The 27017-nt window shown below is 36.8% G+C and overlaps 1 protein-coding gene across 2 annotated transcripts; it reads right to left on the minus strand.

Annotated features, from left to right (window-relative positions):
* Positions 1 to 9275: 9275 nt before the first annotated feature.
* On the minus strand, positions 9276 to 26312 carry LOC105047735 (coatomer subunit beta'-1). 2 transcript variants are annotated; one of them, XM_010926792.4, is made up of 26 exons: positions 26117 to 26312; positions 25817 to 25837; positions 25615 to 25676; positions 25393 to 25447; positions 24123 to 24159; positions 23721 to 24046; positions 23472 to 23603; positions 23245 to 23393; positions 21731 to 21799; positions 21291 to 21441; positions 21141 to 21206; positions 19390 to 19578; positions 18291 to 18431; positions 18116 to 18190; positions 17845 to 18021; positions 17664 to 17755; positions 17463 to 17579; positions 16867 to 16981; positions 16683 to 16754; positions 15210 to 15406; positions 14978 to 15071; positions 14683 to 14789; positions 13362 to 13494; positions 10574 to 10764; positions 9696 to 9747; positions 9276 to 9567 (listed from the first exon to the last, which is right to left on the minus strand). In XM_010926792.4, exons 1-24 carry the CDS (start codon positions 26117 to 26119, stop codon positions 10618 to 10620), a joined length of 2727 nt encoding a protein of 908 aa, XP_010925094.1. In that variant the 5' UTR covers positions 26120 to 26312; the 3' UTR covers positions 9276 to 9567; positions 9696 to 9747; positions 10574 to 10617. The 2 variants fall into 2 exon arrangements, with proteins under 2 accessions (XP_010925094.1, XP_010925095.1); XM_010926793.4 differs by having other exon boundaries at positions 9696 to 9808.
* Between the last annotated feature and the right edge of the window lie 705 nt (positions 26313 to 27017).

Below are 27017 nucleotides of genomic sequence, written 5' to 3' on the forward strand. Positions count from 1 at the left end.
AAATTTAAATAAAACTTTTTATTAAATTATTTAAAAAATTATAAAAAAATAAAAAAAAAATAATTTCAAAGTACGCGGTGTCTACCATATCAGCGTAATTTAGACGTCTATATATAATTATTAGAAAGCTGGGGCGACATGAAGTTTGTTCGCACCTAGTATTGGCCAGAACACCTGATCGCCAAGCTTTCGGAAGATCAGAAACAGGAACATCGTGCGTGAAATGAATGCATCATGATAGTGATGTTCTGCTGCCAAAACGTAGGTCTGCACACTAATTTACTTGCTTACGCGGCAGCACAGGATTAGAAATAAAATAGCAGCTCAAACTTTGTTTTGCTCGAGTACACATAAGTGGCAAGCAGATCACGAGAGCCTTGGAAACTCTTACTCATTCCCTATGATTATACGCGTGACGCCGCAATTTAAAAAAAAAAGCCACCTACGAGCCATATCCAAATATAAGCTCGGAGGACAACTAGAACCCGCATAAACGAGTTCTTGCTCATCAATACACATTTCCATGCATCATGTAGACATGCCCATCTATTTTAGGGATTGCCAGCAAGGGAAGGCTACAAAGCATCTGCAAAATATCAAATACAAAAAAAAAATAAAAATAATAAAGATTAATATAAATTCAAAATTTACATAAAAAATTTTTTGAATCAAAAAAAATCATGATAAAAAATTGATAATATTTTTTTATTATCTTCAATATTAAATATTATAAAATATAAAATTAAAAAAAATTATAAAAATGATAACATATCCCATCAAAATAAATATATCAAAATATTAATGAAATTAGATCGGATCCGTGTCCCTAATAACTCTATACCTATATAGCATCAGATGGTTGTCAATTACTGCCGATCATTATAATTTGTGATCAAACTCCTGATCAAGTGCTTGAAACGAAAAAAAAGAAGAAAAAAAAAAAAAAAAAAGGGAATAGGAGACAGCAAAAGCAGCATTCCGCAGCCCATCTGATCTGTCATCGTGGAGTGAACAAATCGACGCGGTGGGCCCCGTGCCACCTCATCAAAGAGGCCAAGCTGCACCCGACGGGCGCATGCATATATTCAGCGGGAACGACCTACCGCCACGCGTCAGTCGTGGCTCATGAAGGCCTGGGCGTCAATCACTGGGGCCGTCAATGACAGGCGATGAGCTGCCCGGTTCGGTCCAGCCGATAGTTGCTATTCTTACTTTTCCAATGGGAAGAAGCGTCTGTATGAGTTCTTAGTTTTTGCGCACAATGCCACCGGAGAGAGAGAGCTTCATCATCCTGCCGTAGTAAATCCGTCATAAAAGAGAAAAAGAAAAAAAAAAATCGCCGAGACGATGACGCGATTGTACGAGATGAAAAATTGCGAATGCAGAAGCGCACCGTGCCAGCCTCGGTCGGTACGAGTGACGGACCCACCTGGAAGTGTCGACAGCTTTCGCCTGCTGATGAAACAAGGAGGGAAGTCAGAGCCACCGCCAGGCGAAGAGTAAATGCAACCATGTATATGTATGCATGTACATATATAAAGGTTATAAATGGGTTAAACTGATCCTAATCTGATCCAATTGACTCATAAAAATTCAATCTGAATAATTGAATCTGGATCAGATTTGAAAATTAAATCCATTCTAATTTTTGAACCGAATCTAAATTTATTAAATTTTAATCTGATCCAATCAGATCCATTTAAATTTTTAATTTTATACAGATCTTACTTTCAATAATCCGATTTGATTCAAATCCATTATATAATGCAACCTATTATATACTACCATAGGCTTGGAATAAATTATAGCAGATTGCCTATCTATACAATATTATCTTCTTCCCTTTCTATCTCCATAATTAAGTGGCATCCATTGGTTCAAGCTGATAGAATAGTCGATAAATATTATTTTCTTCCTTTTCTACTCCATAAGAAACCTTCCATATCAAACTTACACAATCTTTCCAACTCAAGAAGTTTAGAGATTAGTAGGAAATAGATATTTCAATTCTAATTGTATCTCATAATCGGCTTTCATATGTACGTGAGGTATATCTTGACAGTTTTCTATGTTGTAATTATCACATGTTGATGACCACTCCGAAAATCATTGTATTGCGAATATCATTGGATGGTAAACTTATAAGATCAACTTCAACTCCACTCATGAAAATTGATTGAATAGCTATAGCTGATGTCTGTTGGTTAATTTGACCCATGATCCAATCCAGACCCAATCCGAATCCAAATCAGATTCGTATTTTATGAATTAGGACTAAATTATACATGTATCCAATTCAACCCAAATGATCCATTGGATGAAAAAATTTATTTATGGATCCGATCCGACCCGATCTTCTATTGGGTTGGGTCTGGGTCCAATATTAAGATCCGATCAAAGAATCGGATTTGATCGGAATCACTCATGATCCAATCCGATCCGACTCATTTACATTCCCATATATATATATATATATACCATATATATATATATATATATATATAGAGAGAGAGAGAGAGAGAGAAGCTAATAATATTGTAAACTGAATATTGGCATATGCGGCTAATTATCATCAGTGGACTACTTTATGAATTACCGCATCAACTATTTTTTTTGATTTATTAAATATTTTATTTTTTAATTTCTATATATATATATATATAATAGATTAGTATAATAAATTTTAATTTATTTTTTTAAAAAAATATATATTATGGGTAGAAAATTTTTAGTGTCCAAACTGAAGACACTAGCTAATCTTGATCATGGTTGACCTCGCAATCGACTGTTGATTTATCATTAGTCGTAGATCCATGCATCGGCCATTGACCCCCATCTCAAAAAATCATCAAGCTCGGGCTTCAATCTCTGCTTCAACCAACCTCTGCTTTGATCAATAAATTTAGAAGGGTTGATTAGGAAATCCCACGCATCCTATCAAACCATGCGACTGCTAAGAGCAGCAGCCGTAGATCGAACAAGATAATCACAACTGTCAAATCCTGAAAAATTATATCAAAAATTTTGGAAAAGCACACCTAAAAGAGTCAGGATAGCCTCCAACTCTTTCCTTCTAAGGCTCTCACCTCAATCTATAAATGGAGGTAACCAGGGGATCCCTAAGGCATACAATCTCTCTCTCGTGCGCTCCTTCCCATCTATTCTGTAAGTTTCTGATTTGATCGTTTGAGAGTCTCCATTGATGCCAATCTTGACTAAGGACTTATTTTGTAGATTCGATCGCCATCACCTCACTGATCACTATCCAACTTCAACCAATCCGGCTCAAGCTAGGAATCTGCAGCAATATATTGGTGCCAGAGAAAGGGTCCAGGCCCATTTTTGGGAAGGAGTATAAGATTTGCAACTATGTCATCGCTAAGAATTTCCTCACGATGTTCCAATACCACGATGGATTGGCTAGCCGAAAATCAAATTGAAAATCATGCCCCTGCTCAACTATCGCAGATGCCTTGCAGCCTTCTCAATCGATTGCAGAGGTGGATCGGGACTAGTTTAATACATTGGTTGCCCAGGTACAGACGTTGGCCACAGCAGTTAATGCCATGTAATAAACAAGCCTAGTGTAGAAGGCACCCCAACGGCAACCACCTCAGCCTCCCCCTCAAAGTCCATAGTTGGGAAGGCAGATATGGTTGAGTCGACGTCGGAGTCTCGAGTGAAGGAGACACTCTTCTATCCCTTACTCTAACAAAGGATCTACTCCGAACTGATGTCCATCATGCCATACAGAAGTCTACACAGCCCATGACGTCAACATAGACCGCGAGCTCGAAGAGATGAATCAATGAATTGAGGTGCTGTAGCATTAGGTCGCAGATCGGAATGATCAAACCGACTTCCGCATCGACCCATCTTTTAGTGAGAGAATTATGTAGGAGCCGCTTCCTGCCAACTTCAAAATGTCTCAGTTGAAAAACTATGATGGATCAATCGATCCGATAGATCACTTGGAGAGTTTCAAGACACTCGTGCTCTTTTATAGAGCTAGTAATGAAATTCTACGCCGAGCATTCTCTTCGACTCTTAAAGAGGCAGCTTAGGATTGATATTCGGGCTTGAAGTCAGGCTCTATTCACTTGTTCGACTAGTTGAGCCGATTGTTCGTAAGTCATTTCATTAGCAACAAGAAGCAATGCCAGGAATCTGGTTCCCTGAAGGGTGGACTTTAGAAGAACTCTCTCCTCTTCTCTTTGGAGAAGAAGTATTCGAAGGACTTCATAAAAATATTGGATTAGGTTGAGAAATACGCTTGAGTCAAAGAAGGCTTCGAAAAGCATGGAAACTCGATCGATATTACGATCAAGGAAAAGAAGGAAGACCTCAACTCTCCCCAATCCATAAGATTCCTCAAGGAGTTGGTCACAGTCCAAAACTCCACCCCAACACCAACGATACAGAATCCCTCTTTGGAGCCAACGACCTAAAAGCCTCCGAAGATAGCACCATCCATCACAGAGGCACTTATCTCCACAGAGGAGATGCACTAATTATACCCCTCTGAATATATCTAGGACTCAAGTACTCATGGAGATCAGAGAGCAGCTTCTCAAAATGGAGAGAATGTGATCTTGGTTGGATCAACACAATTGCAATAAGTACTATCTCTACCACCGCAACTACACACAACACTGATGACTGTATCCAACTTCAAGATAAAATCAAGAAGTTCATTAGGCAGGGTCAACTAGATTATTTCATCTAGCGCATAAGGGAGGAGCATGAGGATCCATCGAGGGCACCTCACCAGCTAGAAAAGTCTCAGCAGGAAGAGCTAACGAAAAACTAACTTGCAGCTGGCGTAATCAATGCCATCACTGGGGGGTGCGGTAGATTAGAGATAGGAGAGTCTGCCAAAAGGCAAAAGTCTGAGGAGACTACCATTTTCTTTGATGAGAATGCGAAGAAGGTTCAATTCCTGTATAATGATGCGGTAATTATATTTTTAAATATTATAAACTATGATACACGCTGTATTTTGGTAGATAATAGAAGTTCAGCTGATATTTTATTTTATGATGCATTATCCAAAATGGACATTTTCTTAGATCAATTGGGTAGACTAGATTCCCTCTTGTAGGCTTCATCGAAAACACCATATCGATCGAAGGGATCATTACCTTGCTGGTCATGACTAGTCAGGAGCCCTGACACTCTACTACCCAAATTGATTTCTTTATCGTCAAAGTACCCTAAGCATACAACACGATCCTTGGGCGACTGGGGTTGAATGCCCTCAGAGTCGTGGTGCCAACCTACCATCTGTTGATGATAAGGTTGTAAATGGGTCGGGTTGATTCATGATCCGACCCAATCCGATCTGGTTAGACCTGATCTGAACCCATTTAAAAAACCCATGGAGCCGGGTCGGGTTCAAAAATTAGACCCATTCTCTTTTCCGAATCGGATCTGGATTTTCTGAATTTGGATCCAACCCGATCCGTGGAGACTTTTGGATTAATTTGGATCTTAAGATACATGATTTGACCCAATCCAAATCCAAATATAAGATCCGAACCCAGTTGAGTGACTCACCCAAATAAGGATTTGGGTTTTGGCCAAAATTTTTCAAATCCTTCGGTCTTCCCCATCTGATTCTTAAACTAAAAATCTTCAAAACTAAAAATTTTCAAAATCCTTCGGTTCTTTTATTTTGACTATTGTAATATCTATAACAATTCAAGGAGAAAAGACTGAATGGATTCTTGATAACTTAAATGAATGGCATCTCGATTTCTTCTTCTGGCTTCTTGCTGGGCTCAGTTTTTTAAATCTTCTGATTTATATTTACCGTACCATGAGGTACAAAAGAAAGAGGGCTTCTTAAATTTAACTTTATTTTGTTGACTTTAAAAAATTTCAGAGCATACTCTAATATACATAGATATTGTGTCATCCATAGTATATGCGGTCTCATTTTTAACCATATACAAGTATTCCCCATATATGATATTTTAGATTGGGACAATTATATCATTATATAAAATTCATATTTTTTTTACTTTTCTTCTTTTATGTGGACTTCTGAAATCTTGACCCTTCTCAAAAACTGCTTGTTTCCCTCTGCTATCCAATACAATTAATTATTAGAAGCTATAGTTGGAGGATTGGAGGAAAAAAAAAAAAAGATATTTTTTAGTTGTCATCTAGCATTAGTATTCACTGATGGTAGGTTTCAAATAAATTAAACCCGTAATTTGACTCGATCCGAATTGAATCCGATCCGAATCTGTATTTCATGGTTAGGATCGGATTATATATGGATCCGATCCGATCTGAATGATCCAATAGGTCAATAAATTTGGCTATGGACCCGATCCGATTTAAATCTGATTTTTTATCGAGATGAATATGGATCCAATATCAAGATCCGATCAAGAAATCGAATCGGATCAGGATCACTCAGATCCAGTTCGATCCGACCCATTTGCAGGCCTAGTTGATGAAGTTTCTAACTAAGCAAGGGGTCAGAGAGATCTGAAGAGATCAAACACTAGCTCGGCACTACTACACAGTCGCTCTCTAAGGAGAAAGGTCACTCAACGCTTTTCCTGTCGAGGGGCTAGACACCCGCGACAAACTTATTGAATAACAAGCATAGCTAATGGAGATCTCGTCACAATTTCTTTGAATGATGGGAGCAACGAGCACATGGTTTGGATCAGGTCGAACCTAAGCGAGGTAACCAGAAAATAACTCACCTCCTTTTTATAAAAAAATATAGATATTTTTGCCTGATCGGCTATAGATATACCAGGAATCGATCCTAAAGCCATGATGCATAAGTTGAACGTGGACTTCCTATACTGACCTATCAAAGAAAAGAAACGAAGCTTTGTTCGGAATGCCAGAAAGCTATCTCTGAAGAGGTGGACATATTAATCAACGCTGGCTTCATCAGGGAGATGATCTATCTGGATTGGCTCGTGAATGTGTCCCTACTAGATGGATCGAAATCATATCTCTGAAGGGTGTATTTATATGCACGTCTTAATGATGCAACATTTCTGTTCGTCCAAATGGCACGGACACATTGTTTTGATCAGAGGACTAGGCCAGTGACACGTGTCTTGGGCAATTTTGACTTATTATACTCTCTTCATCTGATCCGATTCTGGCTCAAACTCGGTAGTAAGGGGCATATGTTATAGGCAAAAAATCTCTTATGCTCGAACCGATGACATTGGCTAACTTTGATCGTGGTTGATCCAAGGATCAGCCGCCAACCCATGCATCAACCGCCGACCCCTATCTCCAAAAACCACCATGCTCAGCCATCAATTTTTGCTTCAGCTGACCTTTGCTTTGATTGATAAATTTTGAAGAATTGACTAGGAGATCCTGCATATCCCATCAAATCACACGACTGCTAGGAGCAGCTGGCCATGGATCGAATAAGGCAACCATAACTACCAAATCTTAGGAAATCAGGCTAGAATTTCGGATCAATGCATTCGAAGGAGTCGGATAACCTACAACTCTTCTCTTTTATGGCTCTCATCTCAATCTATAAATGGAGGTAACTAGAGGACCCCCAAGATACATAATCTCTCTCTCGTGCACTCCTTCCTATCTGTTCTGTAAGTTTTGATTTGATTATTGAAGGATCCCGCCGAAGCCAATTCCGATCAGGGTTTGTAGGTTCGATCGTCATCACCTCGTTGATTGCCGTCCAACTTCAGCCAACCTGGCTCAATTCCGGAAACTGTAGCTATAGAGTGTAACAACTAAAGCCATATGTAGGGCTTTAATTGACAACAATAGCCCATTCTAGTGCTAATCAAAATAATAGCAAGCAGGCATGATCTTGGCAATGTCAAAAATGACTATGAAATTCTGGTTGTTTAGCAACAATTGTTTTCCCTGAGCTATGGCTTGTATCGGGATATAACCATATAAGGCAACCTACCATATGTCACGAGATATTACACTACAGAATTATGTACAAATATTAATATACTAATCAATATAATATTAATATACCAGAGTTTATCAGCCGAGATCTCCACCAACATATAATTATTTGCCAAAATTGTCACAGACGATATCAATGGATATTCTGAGATATCTCATACTTCCTTTTCGGCCCAATTTCCATATGAGATCCTGCCTATCACGGCCTTATCAAAATGGCCAAGATTTTCAGACTTAACTGATTTCGTAATCATTTTTATTTTCAAATATTTTTGACTTTTAAATCACAAATTAATGCTGTTAAATAGCTGATAATTTTCCAATTCTGTTGTATCAACTGAGTTGATTCCTTAACTTCCACGAGTTTAGCAGCAAAATTTGAAGTCAGTGAGGATTATTAGTACTGGTTGTCTGAACTTAGGCCCCCACCCCCAAACCTTAATAGAAGGAAGAGGGGCTCTAGATTTCCCGACGCCTGCGCAAGTTCAACTAATATTTTTTTTTTTAGAAAAAGCAATTTCTCTGCTTTATAGTACCTTAACAATGAACATGAAAGATCGGCTCTTGTTGATGCAAGACTTCTTGGTCGATGTCGATGGAGATGCCGTCTCCAACGCAACTACCACCTGGTTTATGCATAAATGCATGGCATTCCATATACAATCAGAGTTCTTTTGCCTCGGAGCTCTCTTGGCGTAAGCAGTGCACAACAAAAAGCTCACACGCTGTATTCTACCAAAAAAAAAAAACTCACACGGTTGTACGGATGGAAATGGACGAGGTCAGGTTTTTACAACTTGGATCCGACAGCACCGCCCTTATTCCGAGCTCAGGCTCTGGGCGAGGCGTTGGCCGAGCCAAGTACCGAACCAAGCCTAGCCCGAACAAGCCCAACACCGAGCCAGCCTGACCTGACAGGCATAAATGTGGCCCAGGTCCTTTTCCGGCACGACATACCCATCCATTTTCGGTCTCATACGCTGTCAATTATCGCCACCAACCGCCTCGCCAACTTAGGATTGCACGTGCACGTTGACCAACTCCTACGTGCCTCACAACGCCATTGGCTTTGTGAAGCTGCCTCTGAATGTGTATGCAACACAAAATGCAAGGTTCTTGAAAGCTGTGGTCAAGATGAAGCTGCTCCCATGTGGTTGTAATGCAAGCTGTATTTAAGTTTCCCCGCTCCATACTTGTGGGGAGCCAAAATACATAAATAAATAAATAAAGAGGCATAATTTTTATGCTTCGAGATAAATAAGTAACCACTTTAAACTGAACCAACACCCAAGTAATCGCCACACTCAAATATGTCGTTACTAAATTGGAACAACCATAAATCACCAGCGCAACAGCTATACCCATATATATGATTGTTGCGGGTCTTGAACAACCAAAAATAACTGCCTGTGGCATTCAATTATACCTCTCATGAATAAAAAATTCAATGACAATGCTCTATCTCTCACTATATTCCTAACCTTTCAATGGTACATGAAGAAGCTTTCTGATAATACACCAATCAGCAAAATAACGATTTATACTGACCAGAAATTTCCGTTTGGCCAAGGACTCGCAATGAATGACGAGATGGTTAAAGGATGTTTACCAACATGGGTTCCTCTTACCAACCTGAACAAAGTAAAAGCTTAAGTCTACATGGACTTTATCAAAGGATAAGGCTCAAAAACATCACATCAATCAATAAAACCTGAGAACAACAAAGAATAAAGCTTTCATTAATAAAGTACTCGGCTCACCAGGAAAAAACAACTGGCTGTCTTGTATGCTCCTTATAAAGTGGAGTAAACTCTACCAATTCATCAAACAAAATGCTGTCAGGCTGGAACGGTAGGTATCCACCAAAACAAAACTTCTCACAGGAAAAGAAATATAAGAGTTTATAAGAGTAAGTCCCCATAATTCTGCATTAGTGTCTTTCAAAAGAAAAAAGAAACATCAGTATCATAGTGACGTGATAACCTTCAAGATGATTTCATCTTATTGCACCATTCCAAAGTATCCACTCAAATAGGCTATTGTATCATGCTGATGACAAATGGAAAAAGTTGATCATGCATAGTTGGGAGAAGGCTGGATGGTAATAGATGAACCATGAAGGGGAAAAACAATCCAGTTAATATTTGACAATAGAGACTGTTCTGTTCCAGCCATATAAATCAGATGCAATAGTGGAAGCCTATTATGTTCCTCCATATTAACACGCCAAAACAAAAACATATGCTTCCAAAATTTACCAAGAAGTGCACATAAAAATCATGATTATTTCAGGCCAAAAGAATATTAAATGAAAATGACAAACTAATTCTGCGATGCTACTCGTCGACAACAATTCAAGAGTAACATCAAATAATAAGGGAGATCAAATATGACCATGCTGTGTTGTATGTCACTTTTTAAATCTAATCAACCACCACGTGCATATCAAGTGGAGAGAGGTTTTGGTTTCTCCTAGAACAATCTTTCATCATCCAGTTGCAGCTTTGACAAGAGGCCCCAATCCGGCCTTTTCATGGGACCCAATTCTTTAATTCTACCCGTACTATAACTAGAGAGCCACAATGCTAGAGAGAGAGAGAGAGAGAGAGCACATTAACAGCAAAGATTGATTGATTACCAGAGGACAAAACTTGGATTTTACACTTGTCAACCCAACTGCTCTTAGGCTGATGGAGTTCGTTCAATGTTTGTAACCGGCTCTTCGTCACCCTCATTCCCATTGATGAGGATTGCACTATCTGTAGAATCATCAGCATCAGCTTCGACAGCTTCTACTTGGCCATCCTCTTCTATATTCTCATCCACCACCTATACATGCATCTCATGAAATTAGACTACAAAGAAGTAAATAATAGAATATGATGAGAACCAAGAGAGAGAGGCATCAAGCAAGTAAAAAGCAAATAAATAGTATTAATAAAACAACATGCTATATAAAATCATGATATAACTAACAGGACCAATGGCAACTATTTGGGTTGGATTTTATGGATCTTTATCGTGCTATTCATCTTCAAATATAGAAGTCAATTCAACTCAACTAAACCTTGATCCCAAACTAGTTCGGGTCAGCTACATGACTCAGTTTCCTTCATTCCGCTCAATTTAGGGTTATACTTTCCGAGGGATGCTAGGATATCAAATTTTTACTACTACATCCCAAGTGATTTTCGGCCCATCACTACCTTTCCTTCCACATGTATCAAAATACTTCATAATAGTGCATCCCTTGGCCTATGTTTCACATGTCTGTACCATCTAAGTTGCCCTTTTCTCAATTTATCCTCAATTGGTACTACCTTCACGGCTTAAACTTTTTTGCAAATAACTTTATTTCTTATTGTCTTTTTTTTTTTTTTTGCATTATCACACATTCATATCAATAATCTCATTTTGACCATACTCATCTTTAGCATATATTATTTTCTAACCACCTAACATTCGCTTAATAGAGCATAGCTAGTCGTATGGCCGTCCTATAAAATTTTTCCTTCAACTTGACCGGTATACCACAATTACATAATATCTTAGTTTCATTTCTCCATTCTATTCAATCTGTTTTAAATCCTATGAATGACATCATCTTCAATCTTCTACTCATGTATGGTCGATCCTAACTACCAAAAACAATCATGGTTAGAATTTTCATAATCCTCAATTTGCACACCACCTTCATCTCTATTTCTAATTTTACCGATATACCAAAAACAACCATGTATTCTGTCTTGACCCTATTTAATCTAAAGGCATCCATAATTCCAACATATGATTAATCTTGATCTTCGTTTTATCTACTAAAACAATATTATCCGCAAATAACATGCACCGAGGAATACCATCCTAAATATGCCTAGTAAGATTATTCATAACTAGCACAAAAACATAAGGACTTAGAATAGGTCCTTGGTGTAAACATATTGCGATTAGAAACTTGCTACCATTACCACCATGAGTTCTCACACTAGTAACCGCTCCATCTATGCCCTAGATCACATTAATATATCTAATGGAAATTCCTTTCTTTTATAACAACAACCATAAAACGTGTCTAAGGACTCTATCATATGCTTTCTCTAAATCAATAAAAATCATATAAAGATCTTGTCCCTTTTCTCTATAACTTTTTCATTAACTTTAAAAGAAAAAAAATAACTTCCATAGTTGACTTTGCTAGCATAAAACTAAATTCATTTCCTGATATTTTTGTGCCACATCTCATCTGTGTTCAATCACCCTCTCCCAAAGTTTCATCATATGGCTCATGAGCTTAATACCACAATAGTTAGAATAATTTTGAATATCACCTTTAAATCTTTAATCATTTCGAAATATGGAAGATGGTGATTAATTTTGTCTTTAGTTAAAGCTTTAGCTGTTGTCAATTTTAATCATGATTCACTACCACAGTACATAACACCCTGCATCGATATCAAACCAGGGCTCCCTATACTAGGTGCACCGACATTATACCAGCATGATATTGACACAAGGTTCGGTGTCAAGACAACAAACCTTGGTTCCAATGCTTATGAATAGATAGCATAAATAAAATAAACGATGTATAAAATCATAACATAACTAACAAGCCCTGTGACAACAATTTGGGTTGGGATTTTATGAATCCTTACTATGTCGTTCATTTTGATATATAGAAGATGGTTATTATTTTTCTATCTTCAGCTAAAGCTTTGGCTATACCAAGTTTCAATGTGATTAGTTGTCCCTAGGCAACATTTTTAGAACTTCCACATAGAGCAAAATGGAAACTTTTTTAAGTTCTTCATAGACAAAACAAAATCTTGCATCTCTGATGCCCCGAGGACCAACATCTCTAGACCATCACAAAAGAAATGCTGAAATTCAGCAAATTGAATGCTGGAAAAGTTTCATAAATAACGAAATAAAGAATATTGGTGATCTTAATATCATTCTAGCTAATTTGCTCATCTCCCAAGTAGAGCAACTAGTTCCTTAACCATCGAACCATGCCCTTTTATGCTAGATGAACTACAAAAAAGAATCATTGCTTAGCATTGAAACATCATTGCATTGACATTCTTTAAACATCATTGCAAATACTAAAATGTGCATTAAAGAACCATGGTCATTGTTTCGGTAACAACAGATATTTTTGTGCCAGAAGGTCCATCAAGGAACCCCTCTTAGATGTGAACCGTGCATCCAACTTATTGAGCGACAACTAATGTGTGTTAAGCAGATATCAGTTTAGAAAGACCACATTAACACATTTTTGTTTTCACATTATTATAAGAATTCTAATTCAGCTAACATCAACACATTTTCACTTTCACCTTACAATAAAAATTCAAATTTACCTAAGTTACAAGATTAGTACACTATGCTGAGGGGCAAAAAAAGGAAAAAAATCCATAAGCAGAACATACCTCATGGCCAGAATCACCATTTGCGAGTGGCAAATTCTCTTCATCGACTCGCATGCTTTTGAATGCTTCCACAAGATTGATATTTGACTTTTCAGCATAGCTTAGATATTCCCTAGCAGGAGGATAATTCCCCCTGTTGTAATGACAGAACCAATCAATACCGAGCAACAGACATTTTCAATAGTTTCCAGAAACTGACCATCTCCCTGAGAATCAGTTTCCATCAACTACACGTACTTTAGACAGAAATTGAAAGAATTGTAGTCCTTATATGGCTCAATTTGATTTTTATTAAAATTCACAGGTGTTATGTACTCTGCTTGCAATTGACAACTCCAAGTGAAAGCATGGATCTGTACATAATGATAATTTTCTAAATACTAATCACTGATACGCATACATGCACAGCATTTTGTCAAACAAAACTAACGGTAATAAGAATTTGGACAACTACCCAGATATGCTTGGATGCTAGAGAGCTTTGTAATTTCTTTACAGATTAAACCATAAACTAAACAAGGACAATAATTATTCAATGAGAATCTTGGATGGGTTTTGTGGGCAACTTGATTTTGAGTTGCCTTTGCCCTGGCTTGTCTCATAGCATGAATGGTCATTCCTTCAACTAACCGAAACCTCAGCAAACAGCTAATAGATTAGCTACAGTTTGGGTTGTACAAGAGACCAAGAATGGAAAATAGGAAATGAAACTAAAATGAGGAAAAAAAAATCCTACCTGAAACAGAATGCAGATGATGCAAGAAATGTGTAAACAGAGGTTATGTTCCTCAAAGTTCAGCAAGCAAATTAGTGAACAGAAAAGCTCTTGGTCCTAGCTATGCCATCTTAAATGCAGATTTGTCACAAGTTCCCTTAAATATGAAATAACATATGTTCCTAAGATAAAACGGCAGAGCTTCAAATTAGAAAAAATGCAACTACAGGTCCAACGAAGCATATGTGCCTAAACAAAATTAACTTCTCTTCTATAATTGCAGCTTCATAAGAATATATTTACTGGTCATCTATAATTGCAGCTTCATAAGAATATATTTACTGGTCACGTAAATAACAAGTTGATACATCTGGTAAAAGAATCAAATGACATAAGTACCTACTGACACAAGATACCTTAAAGCATGGAATTGCTGACCACTATAATTGGTCAGACTCATCTTTAGATGCAAAAGAATGCCTATTGAAGGGATTAGGGTATATTATAAAACAAAAACATGTATACCTAAACTGAACAAGCTAAAGAAACAAATTAGAAGAAAAAGAAATAAAGAAAAGAACAAGCAGTTAACAAGTTAGAAGGCACCTGTGATAAGCAAGGTTAGACTCGATGGTAAGAGCAACCTGCCAGTCCTCAAATAGGTTTGGGTAGTCTTCAGGATCAGCCAAAGACTCAGCAGCTTTCTGATTGACCTTCAGAGAGATGATGATAATTGCAATCAAGAAAACAAATGTAGCAGGTTAAGAAAACCTGTTCACACTAATTCATATATCAAATAAAGAAGGACGAAATATTTAAGCTTTCTAAACCAACATGCGATTTTAGGAACCTATTGCATACAACCAAAAATAACAGCTTGAGAAAGTGAGAAAGAAGGAACCTTGTTCAAATCATTTTTCCAAATTGCAACAATCTCAGAGACTTTGCTTGGCAGGTAGGACCTTGCCATTAATGCTGCTTCAGGAAAACGATTGCTGCAAAAGAATTTACGATAATAGTATAAGATCTGTCTCTATGGTGAATACAGTTTTGTTGAATGTCCAAAATATTAGATCAAAGTACAATGAGATAAGGCACTAGTAATTGAAATACAGAATATAATGCAGCATTACCTCTCCAGCAATAGCTGAAGGCAGTCTTCCAATCTGCCTAGCAAAAAGAGACAAAGGAACGAAACATTGTTCTTTCCTTGCTCTTTAGCAAGAGATGCAAGTTTAGTTATTCCATTGGCATCACCAAGAGCAGAGTAAAGAAGCAATAATCCACTCAAATCCATTGCATGTGACAAACATTCCTCAGCCAGCTCTAACTGCCAAAAAAGTATAGAAAGAATCACCTAAGAATGGAAAATGGAAAATGCAAAATATCAACCTTGTCAACCTGAATAACTATTTAACACGTAAGGACATGATGCACACTAGCAGGGACACCTCCAGCATAAGTTGAGGAAAATCAATATGATAGCAATCTAAGTTATACAATTCAAAATTTTTTGCTACAAAAACAAAAAACTCTGTTTTATCATCATGAAACAAAATCTAGGAAATACAAGTTTCATTTGATGACCAATACTGAGCGGTAATACAGTTTTATCGTGTGGAAATACCAATTCAATCTATTCATTTTGACTGGAAACATGCTTCAATACATGTAAAAGATATAAATAAAGTCAGCTAACCTAAAAATACATCCATTTCCTATTCATACTGCAATTCAATTGGATGGTCAAAAATGATAAGGAAAAAAAGCATTTACGTGATAGTTTGACTTCTTTTGCAGCCATTACTATATGGACGTCAGCAATATTAATTTCCCATAATATGATTCCTTGAGGCTGTCCTGAAGGAAAAACTACCACCAACTGATTAACATTGCTAACATAAGCTCATGCGCACTACATGCACCTCTCATAAAAGGATTACGATCATGTAGTAGAAGGCCTGCTGCCACTCACTGTTTGAATACACACACACGACTTTCAGATAATCATAAACATGACCAAATCACTGACATTACAGGCGGGACACCTTCACATATTGTGGCCTATGGGGCGCCTATTCAGCATGTGGATGACAGCATGCCATTTTACCTTAGGGCAACCAAATCTATTTCTCTGCCTCCAGCTAACATTAGCAGGAAAAATTGTCTGTTTTGAGTGCAGACGTTGAAGGGCTAATGTAAGTTGTGCACATGACTGTATGTCCTGAAATTACACAATATGCTACCCTGCCTCTAGCAAGTTAGAGAAACGATACAAATTCCTTTTAAATTTTTCTGTGCTCGTGGCCGGATATAAAATTACTAGTATTTGCAAAATCATCCATTTAGCAAGTTCTAAACTAATTACTTCATTTCTAGAAAATTCATATTAAATCCTCACTTTCTAAGTTTCTATAATTCGTTCACATACTTGTGCATGTCTTTAGTATCATCCAGACTTCATAACAATACATAGCAAAATAGCTTTACTTTCTGTAATGCCAAAAGCCATCATATTTGAATGAGACACCAACAGATCATATAGAAACCTCCTGTAGCGGCAAAACTCAACAACTGCTAAGAAAATCTCTACAGTTATTGAATACCTTTCCAGTAGACATAGCTAATTGTCCCAACTGTTTCCATTTAGATTCACTTTGCACTTCAAGCGCTATTGCCTGCAAAGCATAGTTATCATTAAATGTGCAACAACAGTTTGCAAGATGGCTTGCTCAAGTGTTGAACCTCGAAATTTTCTACAATGCGGGCATTCAATCATCTACAACATACCTTCGCAACCTCTAACCTCCCAAGCTGAATAGCCAGATCAAATTTGTAATTTGGATCGGTAGCTACTTCCAAAGCATCCTCTAGCATGCCGCGGGACTCCAAGAAATGAGCAACACTGGCAATGTAAATGTTCCAATGGAATCATGGTCCAGAACATGTTTATGAAACTAGAATATTAAAGCAGTAGCAGGAGAAGAAAAGATATACATTCAGGATGATAAAAATAACCGAGGAATGCCTGAAGGAAATTCATGCTATGCCAGAACAAGATCCATATTAAATAACCAAGATATCTTCAAAAGCAAAAACTCATAAGACAGTAGCTAACTAGTTATCTTTTGACTTCATATGAAGACCACACATTACATTCAGCAATATCCCGTTCCTAAAATAAGAAATTGAACACACTACATTGCTTTTCAACTAGCAGTTGATTTACACTTCATGTGGAGATAAAAATTACCATGCCAAAGCATATATTCAACCTTGTAAACAGCCTTTCTTTTTTTTTTTTAAGCAAAAAAAAACTATGTTCTGGTTGATTTTAAGTCTCGGGCAAGTCAACATAAGAAATTATAGAAAAAAAAATCCATTACCTATTATGATGTTCCTTGGGAATTGATAGTAAAATTTCATTTGCATGCTCCAAGTCCCCACGCATCACAAGTGTCTTATACTCAATCAAACTGAGGAGTAAGGTGTACCCCATGACGCTGCAACAGAAAAGATTCACGAGTCAGAGCAATTCATTGCAATGAGGAACAGGAGATCCAAGAAAAACTGTCCAGTAAACTTACTTGAACTCCTTGTCAATAAGATACACCCGACTTTGACTAGCAAGATATCCGAGCAAGTACATAGGCCGGTCCAGGTGGAACATCGTGGTGACCTATAATTAATAGAACAGGAAGTAACCCAACAAAGTAGACCCCAAATTTTAAAAGTATATATGCATGCAAAGAACTTATCGAAATAGACCTCTCCACCAACACAATAGTTTAATCTCCAAGATGAATTATTGTAGATGAAACAATCTCCAACCCACAGTCCTGTCCGGACCCGCTCATTTATTTCATGAAGAAGCTCAAATGCATCCTCGACACCTTGCTCATCCACTGCCTTTCCACTCTCCAGACAAGAAAACACCATGTCTCTCTGTAGAAATACATACTCTTGTATCAACTCATCCCAGACATGCAAGGGTATATGCATGCGTAAGTATAAGAAAGCTTCAAGTCAATGAACTTACATTGTACTTCAGGATGTAAAATGATGTATCACTAGCAATAGAAACTAGGTCACCGCTATCAGCCCAATAAAGATTCTGGAACAGTCAAAGATGAAAATAATGAGTACAAAATTGATGCAGTTGGAAAACAGTAACAAATTACAAAGATAGCTTGCTTGTTAAAGCTTAAACTCACTTTGACATTCACATCAATCCTCCGAATTAATCTGCATTCAGCCCAGTCATAAAAGCAAATAAAATCATTGGAGCATATAGCCAGTAGAGTTCCCCCAAAAATACGTTCTGCTGAGAAGGTAGGGCGTATACTTTTCCTTTCCTGAAATATCAAAATCTTCAAGCACAGTTCCACAGCCCAGAAACAAATATAAAACTGCTGCTTGCAATTCATGAATAAAGAGGTCACAATATTACAATGACAAGCAGATATTTGTGCAAGTATGCATTTATCAGTGACAATAACACCAGAGAGACCATGAAGCACCTAAATGATGATGGATATCCTATCAGAACATGGATTTGTTGGGCCAGAATCACAAATGTGATGCAACACACATCACAATCTGGACATTTTGTCAACTAAGCATTCATCTTCATCCAAAATTGATACTAATATTGTAAATTACATATGTGTGTGGAGGTGTGGAGAATAGGAAACAGAAAAAATGAAATAAATCCAAGTGCAATAGGCAGCATATCTTGAAGAGAAAAAAACTGAACAAACAGACTCGTGAATCCAATTCATGGAGGCAGACTTGCAGATAAAAACCAATGAACAAGATAAAGGAATTGAAATGTTTAGTTCTTGATTTTCCAAAGGTACTGGAAGACAAAAATAGAAATTTTGATTTCATTATATCTCTATAGTAGTTTTTTGCACTGTATTTTACACAAAGATATAGATAATGTCTTGTCTCATGTCTCAGATAAGTTGGTCTCCTGTAAATAGGGGATCCCAACCATCCAATAGAATAGATACGTGATTGACCACCCTCCATCCCCCACCCACACCACCCGAATATATAATAACTCCTCGAACTTCAAGAGAAATAACAGAAGCACAATATTTTTGGTGGGAAGAGGAAACTCAGGCTACGGGTCCCTACAACACATCAAAACACCATATGACAGTCAAGCAGTTTAGAAACAAAGTTTAATTATGCTTAGGCAAAATCTTGCTGCAAAAGCAAATAATAGAAAAGTTGCTAACAGAAGCCAGAAAATTTGGTGGTACACAACATTTACTCATTAAGAGAGAAGCTAGATGGAAGACAAACCTGAAAGTTCTTGCTGAATATCTTAATTCTTGAAGTGCTTTCCCTAACTGCATACTCTCCATCAGATGACCAGACAAATTCCAAGGCAGAGCCAAATGATCTATTTCTCCATGCCAAAGCAGTATATATAATGTATTCTCCTTCTCCACAGACAACAACAAATCTTCCATTGGGATTGTGCTTAAGGCTCTGAATAAAAAAATAAATAAAGAATGAATATTTGTATATTGAATGAAAACAGGAGCAGTTGAAGTGCTGGAGACAGAAACAATGCACCTATTATCTGTTATAAACTGCATCAACAAAAGTAAAGCTAATCAGCAAGTAAACTTTCAGGTCAAAAAGAAAAATTCCTAGTTTCCAAAAATAACCATATTCATTTCAACAAGTGAACCTAACATCTATTGCTACCTCATACTAGAGTTTTTCCAACTAAACTTATATAGGCTTCTTATGGTCTGAACTTTTACTCGAACTATGATGTCTTAACATCTTATAAATTTTTTATTTAAAATATGATATCAACTATGAGACTCTAATTCACTGAAAGACTACATACACAAAGACAATATACTTACCAAGGTCTTAAATTTAAACTGATGGAAATGTACTAGTATGAACAATATACATACTCATTGTAATCACCTGCATCAAGAAACTCTATGCTTGCCTATTGTAAGTCTCATCCACACTGTTCCCTCTTATCAAGCTTTTAGGATGCATTTCACAACATTTGGTGTTAAGGAACGATTTATGTAGGCCAAAGGTCTACATTGCAACCATATCATGTGTAAGTGACAAAAAGAAAGCTACAGAGAAGATTAAAGCATAATTATGAGACTTCTTAGAGTTGCCAATGGTACGTTGGACACTAGATCCCCAACAATGTTATGTTTCTAAATAAGAAACCCCAACTTATTCATTTAGTTTAAAATTCAGTCTATAATCAACCAGACATCCAGATATTTAGCTGACAAAACCATAGATCACCATAATGCTTGCCTCATATGGTAGATTATACAAATGTTCGTGAGACCCAGTAACAAACAAAAATGTCACACTAACTGATAAGTAGTTCAAAATTCAGATATTTGCTGCCTATTTTTCTTCAAATAAAAACTTGATTTACTAGGAGTCCAACTGCAATGTCCATAAAAATAACAGACAAGACTTTCATCTCATAAAAGGGCTTTTCTATTCTTTTAAAGAAAAACAAAACACTACAAGTATAGTGACAAATGAGACAATAAAAGGTAAAACATAGAAACTTCATGGTTGACCAAGCAATTTCTACTCCACTAAGCAAAGAGCCTAAGCAGTTATCACCAAAATTATGGAGTGATGTTTTTTCAAAAAAGAAAAAAAGTCATGTGAGATCAAAGTTTTACAGGGAAGCTTGTAACAAATCTTATCTGTCCAAAATTAACAATATTATTCCACTTAAATATCAATTAAGCTAATTTTAAATTGGTCAATGCCACTCTGTTTTCCAAAAGAACATTTATTTTCCTATTTGATGTTTTCTTCAGAGATAAGCAAAGAGGAACTGAAGCCCCCCAAGATTACAATCTTTTTAAGTAGACACTCCAACTCAGCAAGACCTAACAGGCTCCATGGGAGGTCAGAAAACCAGAGAGACCTACGTTTTTGAGTGCCCCTTTACCTATTTTCTGACTAGTTTAAAAGTCAAGGAAAGAGAATACTACAACGAAAAATGGTGCATGCAACTGCATACTGAAAAGCAGACATACTTGTGGGTAAAGATCACAACTCCCCAACTCCTTCACCGCTAAAGGCAATCTTTCACCATCTGTCACCTGAAAGAGTTAACTGTAAATCTCCTTAACCAACTCTCATAGGATAATACTGAGATTTCTATAGAAAATGTCAGGCTGACTAACCTCAAAGTCTGCACCAACTGTTTTTATGTTTACAGTTTGAATTTCATTATGCTTTGCCCATATGATTTTCCCACTGTTGTCCATACTAGCAACTGGTACTTCACGGCCAATTTTTATCATTACTGTTCCTTCATCGTAACCAATAACAACCCTGCAATTACAATCATCAACACATATAAGCAAGAAAATGGTAATAGCATCACAAAACTATACAAAAACTACCAGGTTTTCGAAACCAATTATAGGACAAAAATTCACTGCATATGGATTTAAAATAGATATAGAAAAAAGTATGATAATGGTGAGTCAGGCTAGATTTTAATGATTTATAATATGTTCACAAACCACTGGTACTAATTTAACCAACAAAATATTTCCATACTCTTGAAACCATAATCAGAATAATCAATCAAACAATAATTAAGATTTGATCCATTTACCTCCTTGATCCTTTCATGTATCCCACTGCCCAAACTCGTTCAAGACCATAATTTAGTGTGTTCTCAAGGCTGAAAAATGATCAGAATCAGAAAGCAACCAAGGTGAAAAAAAGAACATCAATCAGATACATTACCTCTTCGACTAGAAAGCAAGTCTAGCATCAGAACAATTAGTGAACCATAAAAATGTTCTTTGGAAAATATAAACATAAAAAAAATGAATAAATCTAATGTCATAACCCACATATTTCATCTGTATCTACTAAGTTATTTTCAACTTGAAAATACATGACAAACACTACAATTGCTTTCCATCAACATAAAGGTGAAAAGAAAAAGAAAAGTAGCAAATAATAATCCATTGCCAAAGTCATATGTGCCGATAAGATGCATGACTTAAACAGCTGAAATTCCAAACCAACAGACGAGAACTACATAAACCAGTCGAATGATGAAGAAACTAGAGGCCGCTAGGTTCAGCAGTATCATCCATCTCACCAGTTCAACTTAAAAACTCAAAGCCCAGGGAACATATGACTGGGAGGTGGCAGGCATTAAAAAAAATGCTGATGCAAGAAAAGCAGTGAAAGGCAAGTTCCTACTGCTACCTGATGATCCATGAATATAATGTAGCCAATACCTTGATGAGCATCATCCTAGTGTCATTAGCATGGTTAACTTGTCATTTATTCTCTTTCTTCCTTTTTGTTTCCATAGGAAATTGCAACATCAGCAAATCAACATGCTATCTTTGCTAAAGAATGATTTCATAGATTAGCAGTTGACTGTTTCTCTGAGCATATTTTCTCAACAACTGTGTCTCTAGGTCACTGTATGGATATGCATGAAGATTCAAGATCATAGAAGTATTTATCTATTCTTATGAACACACACACACACACACACACACACATATATATCTATATATATATGTATGTATGTACGTATGTGTATGTATGTATGTATGTATGTATGTATGTACATGCATTCATCTACATCGTCAAAAGTTTGGTGATTGTGTTTCAAGTTCAATCTTTGACTTACAGTCCATGCCTTTTGGAGATAAACCCAATTCTCTATTCAGATGTAACTTGTTTCCTCTTTTGAATAGGCTTATTCCATCTAATCTTGGAGGTTAACTAGCATGAGGTTAAACCATGTAATTAATAACATAAGGACTTCCCACCAGCTGGCCTCCTAGATTTCATGGCTGGCCTTTCTCTTCCTCAAAATTGCCTTACCATAGATTAGTAATGAAGCATTGATGTCAAGTTGAGAATGAACAGGAAAATATTTTTAAACTTCTAATAGATCATACATTGATTCAGCAAACCATAGAGATTAAATAAGGCTTATCATCGACAAGAAAAACTATAGAAATAATGTAATGTGTAAAAAAAAGCAATCTCTTTTAGAAGGATTAATTCAAAATTAACAGAAAGCAATACTTTCACGCTAGAAATGCATGATTATTTTTTAGAATGATCATCATTTAGGTAAATAAAAAAACTTACCGATATGTAGTCGCATGCCATATCCTAACAGTTCCATCTTCAGAACCTGTTATTATTATTGGGAGCTCAGGGTGAAAACAGACAGCTGAAACATTGTCTGTATGGGCTTCCAGTGTTTGAACACAACTCTTGGTTTGGTAATCCCAGACCTGATGGCATAAAATCTACCATCAAAAATGCATCTAAACCCAAGATATAGCTCAGCAATGTAGAATTAAATGGCAGACCTTTGCAGTATGGTCATCGGAACCAGTAATTAGATAAGGCCTATCACCACCAGTAAAGTAGTCAACACAATTTACTCCCTTGGAGTGAGCATCTAATGTAAAATTTGGGTCTGGAGAACCAAGATTCCAGATCTGGAATACAAATTTAGCAGAGAGATTAGGCAAACCAAAATACAATGTTGAATGATGGCCAAAAGGTACTATAGACTTCACCAATGAAAACCAAAAGAAAAAAAAATACAGTAAGACCTTTATCGTGCGATCAAGGGAAGCACTTGCGAAAGTATTGGTATCTTTTGGATTAAAAGTGACTTGCATCACAAAATGAGAATGTCCCTCAAAAATCTGAGTACACATCCAACCTTTCTCCCAGTCCCAAAGCTTTATCAACATGTCGTCGGATGATGACAGCACATATGGAAGTGTTGGGTGGACAGCCACACACCTAATGAAATCTGTGTGCGCTTCAAAAACTTTGACCTTGTCCATTGTATTATAATTGTACACCCGTATGAACATATCATCTGCTCCAGCAACAAACCACTGTTTGCGTGCTATAAATTTTGCTGATCGCACTGCAAAGTTATCACGTAAATTTTAAGTGAACTGGAAGCTGCACTGAAAAGTACAGATATGAGAAGACCAACATACCAGCTGATGCGGTCAACTCAAAAGAATTCACCATAGCCTGTAGCAAAAACAATCTTTCAATCAACTTAATCAAAAAATACAACAAAAAATGAAAACTGTTCAATGATTTTTTTTTAAATACTTTTCAAATAATTGATAATGCAAACTTTAAATATATTAACATAAGATATGCGCTAAAATGGTAAAAACAGCAAACTTGGAAGAAATGTAACAGAAGGTACCACAGGAGTAGGCAGGTGGCAATCATATGCACCTAAAACGTTTTCATTTTATACCAAAAAAGGAAAGGCTAGAGCAGGAGGGAAGCCCCCCTGGGGGTGAAGTTAGGATGTCAGAGAATAAGAGAATTTGACAAGTCACTCCTCTATGGCAAAGGAATGGGAGGCACAAGTGGCTGCGGGAGAGTGTTCTGAAGGGTTGGATGTTAAAACTTTGTGATGCTGGCTTCCAACCTTGAGGCTAACCAATTTTGAACTTAGATAACATCAAAAGCTACATATCAGCTAACTCATTGACTTCTTCACATCCCTGTATAATTTTTCTGGAAATCGACAAAGCTTCTCTTGTGAAAGTGATGCATGTGGCCTGTCACCTCAAACAACATGACATTATCAGGATGAGCAATTTCTGCTCGATAAAAGCTAAAAGCCTATAAACTACTCCAACCACCAAAGCCTTTCAAATATTATATTAGAATTTACTGATACCTCTCCTACAGATATTAAGTAAAAAGATTATCTACCAACAACCCATGAACTAATCCAAGGTCAGTTAATTTGATATAGGAACCTAGGTTATGTAAAACATGTTCATGTCAGTCTAAGAAGCACACAAGTAATACATGTATTAATGGTTATTTAACTTCAAAAGAGGTCATACTGATCTATATTTTTAGATCATGCATCTGACTATACTACATGATTTAATATGACATCATATCTGATAATGATTTGTACAATTATTTTAATGCAAAAAAGTTGTGGAGTTGCTTTATTAATAATAATGTTGTCAATGATGATGACAACGAGAGCAGTGAAGAAAAAGAATGATGTTGAACATCAGATAATTAGCAAGCAACATGTCCCTTAAGTGGTTAAAATTGGTCTTAGAATAGGCAGCAACACATAGCTGTTATTAAAATTTTGACTAATTATGAGCAGCAGCAAATTTTCTGTCGTTATGAATCCACCATCTCATGAATTAGAAGATGGATGTTATAGTGGGAGAAACTAATGGAGGAGGAAGAATTTGATCAAGAATAGTGACTTGCCTGTGCTTGGTAGTCCCAGATGTTGACACTTCCAGAGTAAAGACTTGCGAGAATCCTTCAGTAAGAATTATAAAAAAGCAAGATTATCAGTTGGACAACCTATAGATACCTTTTTTAAATCTACAAAAAATGCCAAGCAAGCTGTGTAATTTAAGCCCATTTAAAAATAGATAAAAATTTGCTATATAATCATCAACCACAATTGTGGACACATCAGTTTACCATGGCTCTGTTGGATGCAGATCCACAGATTTTACTCTTTCTGACCTTTGAGCGAGCTTCCTCTGATTCATAGATCACCATAAGCAGATTTAGCAATAAGAAATTCAAGAACTACAGATTCAAGATTCAACTCGAAGATCAACAAATGCATAAGATCCGATTAATTTCTATTTAAGTTTTCACAGGAATCAATAAGAAGTACCTTGATTTCTAGTCTGAGAGGCTGCAACAATCGCCATGGACACAAACAGATCAAGAAAAGAGCACAAAGAAAAGAAAATTCGTCAGCCATCACTCAAACCCTAGATCTCAAGGAAATCCACAGCCATACCAGATCCAAACCCAAAAATACGTACAAGAACTACAGTGCAAGAAATTCGAAGGATTCACGTATAATTCGAACATCTCCTCGACAGTTCCTAAGTCGAAAAGATTTAGACCAGATCTAACCTCTCTTCGAGCAAGAGAGGCGATGTCAGAGACGCGAGTTGAGAGAACGTACCATCTTGGCCTCCGAAGCGCGGGGATACGGGCAAATCCGCGCAGATCACGAAGCCAAAAACCCTAGAAATCTAGGGTTCGATAGGGCCGAGAACGGAGAGAATACGGTAGGGGAGAGATGCGGATCGGCGAAACTTCAACGGAGAAGAAAGGAAGATCGAGGGGGAAGTGCGGGGAGAGGTTTTGGCTTCGGGAGCAAAGAGAGGGAGAATGGGGTGCTTCTGGTCGTCAAATAGATGACTGAGACCAATAAAAGAAAGACACGGGTTTTGCGTAAATTCACGAAACCGCCCATTCTCGAAATTAATGGTCATTGCGCATTCCGAGTGCGGGAAATGGTGATGCTTGAAAGGATTTTGATGTTCCAGGGTTCTGATGGTATAAAGAGACTGCACAAAATTTGCAGCCTCTAAATTAAAATACGGAGAGAAAATTATTTCAGAATTCTTACGCATAATATACATTATTTTTTTGGGCCACTCTTGCTGCAGCCTTCATGCAGAAATATAAAAGGTACTAAATATGTTTATCTATCTAAATTGATTATAAATTATTTTTAAAAACACTTGAGTGATATTATTTTGATTGGCATCGCTGCAAAGCTCACAAGATCAGCGAGAGACCAAGTTGAAGATCAGTTTAAAGACAAGCAGAAGAAAAACTTCCCTATCCACAATCAAAAGCCCATTTACCCGAAATAGGACCCATTTTTTTATATGTAAATATTATAAAAAAATAATTAACTTTCTCATTGATCAATTTATTCACGTTCTTATGCTCTTCAAGATTGGTAAGTTACTTTTTATGGATAATGTTTATCCATGAAATGGGAAGAAAAATTTCACCTACCTAGAGAATAACTAAATCATTTTTTCATCGATTAATAAAATAGATATTTAATT

Source organism: Elaeis guineensis, chromosome 6, assembly GCF_000442705.2.
Source record: "Elaeis guineensis isolate ETL-2024a chromosome 6, EG11, whole genome shotgun sequence".
NCBI classification, from domain to species: Eukaryota; Viridiplantae; Streptophyta; class Magnoliopsida; order Arecales; family Arecaceae; genus Elaeis; species Elaeis guineensis.

Bases quoted from the DNA above. Each gene is read 5' to 3' on its own strand.
- LOC105047735 (XM_010926792.4), bottom strand. The intron at 21,207-21,290 runs GTTAGTCAGCCT...TAACTCTTTCAG, and splicing joins CAGTTGGTGCAGACTTTGAG to GTGACAGATGGTGAAAGATT. The intron at 10,765-13,361 runs GTATGTTCTGCT...ATGCATGTATAG, and splicing joins ATGGTGATTCTGGCCATGAG to GTGGTGGATGAGAATATAGA.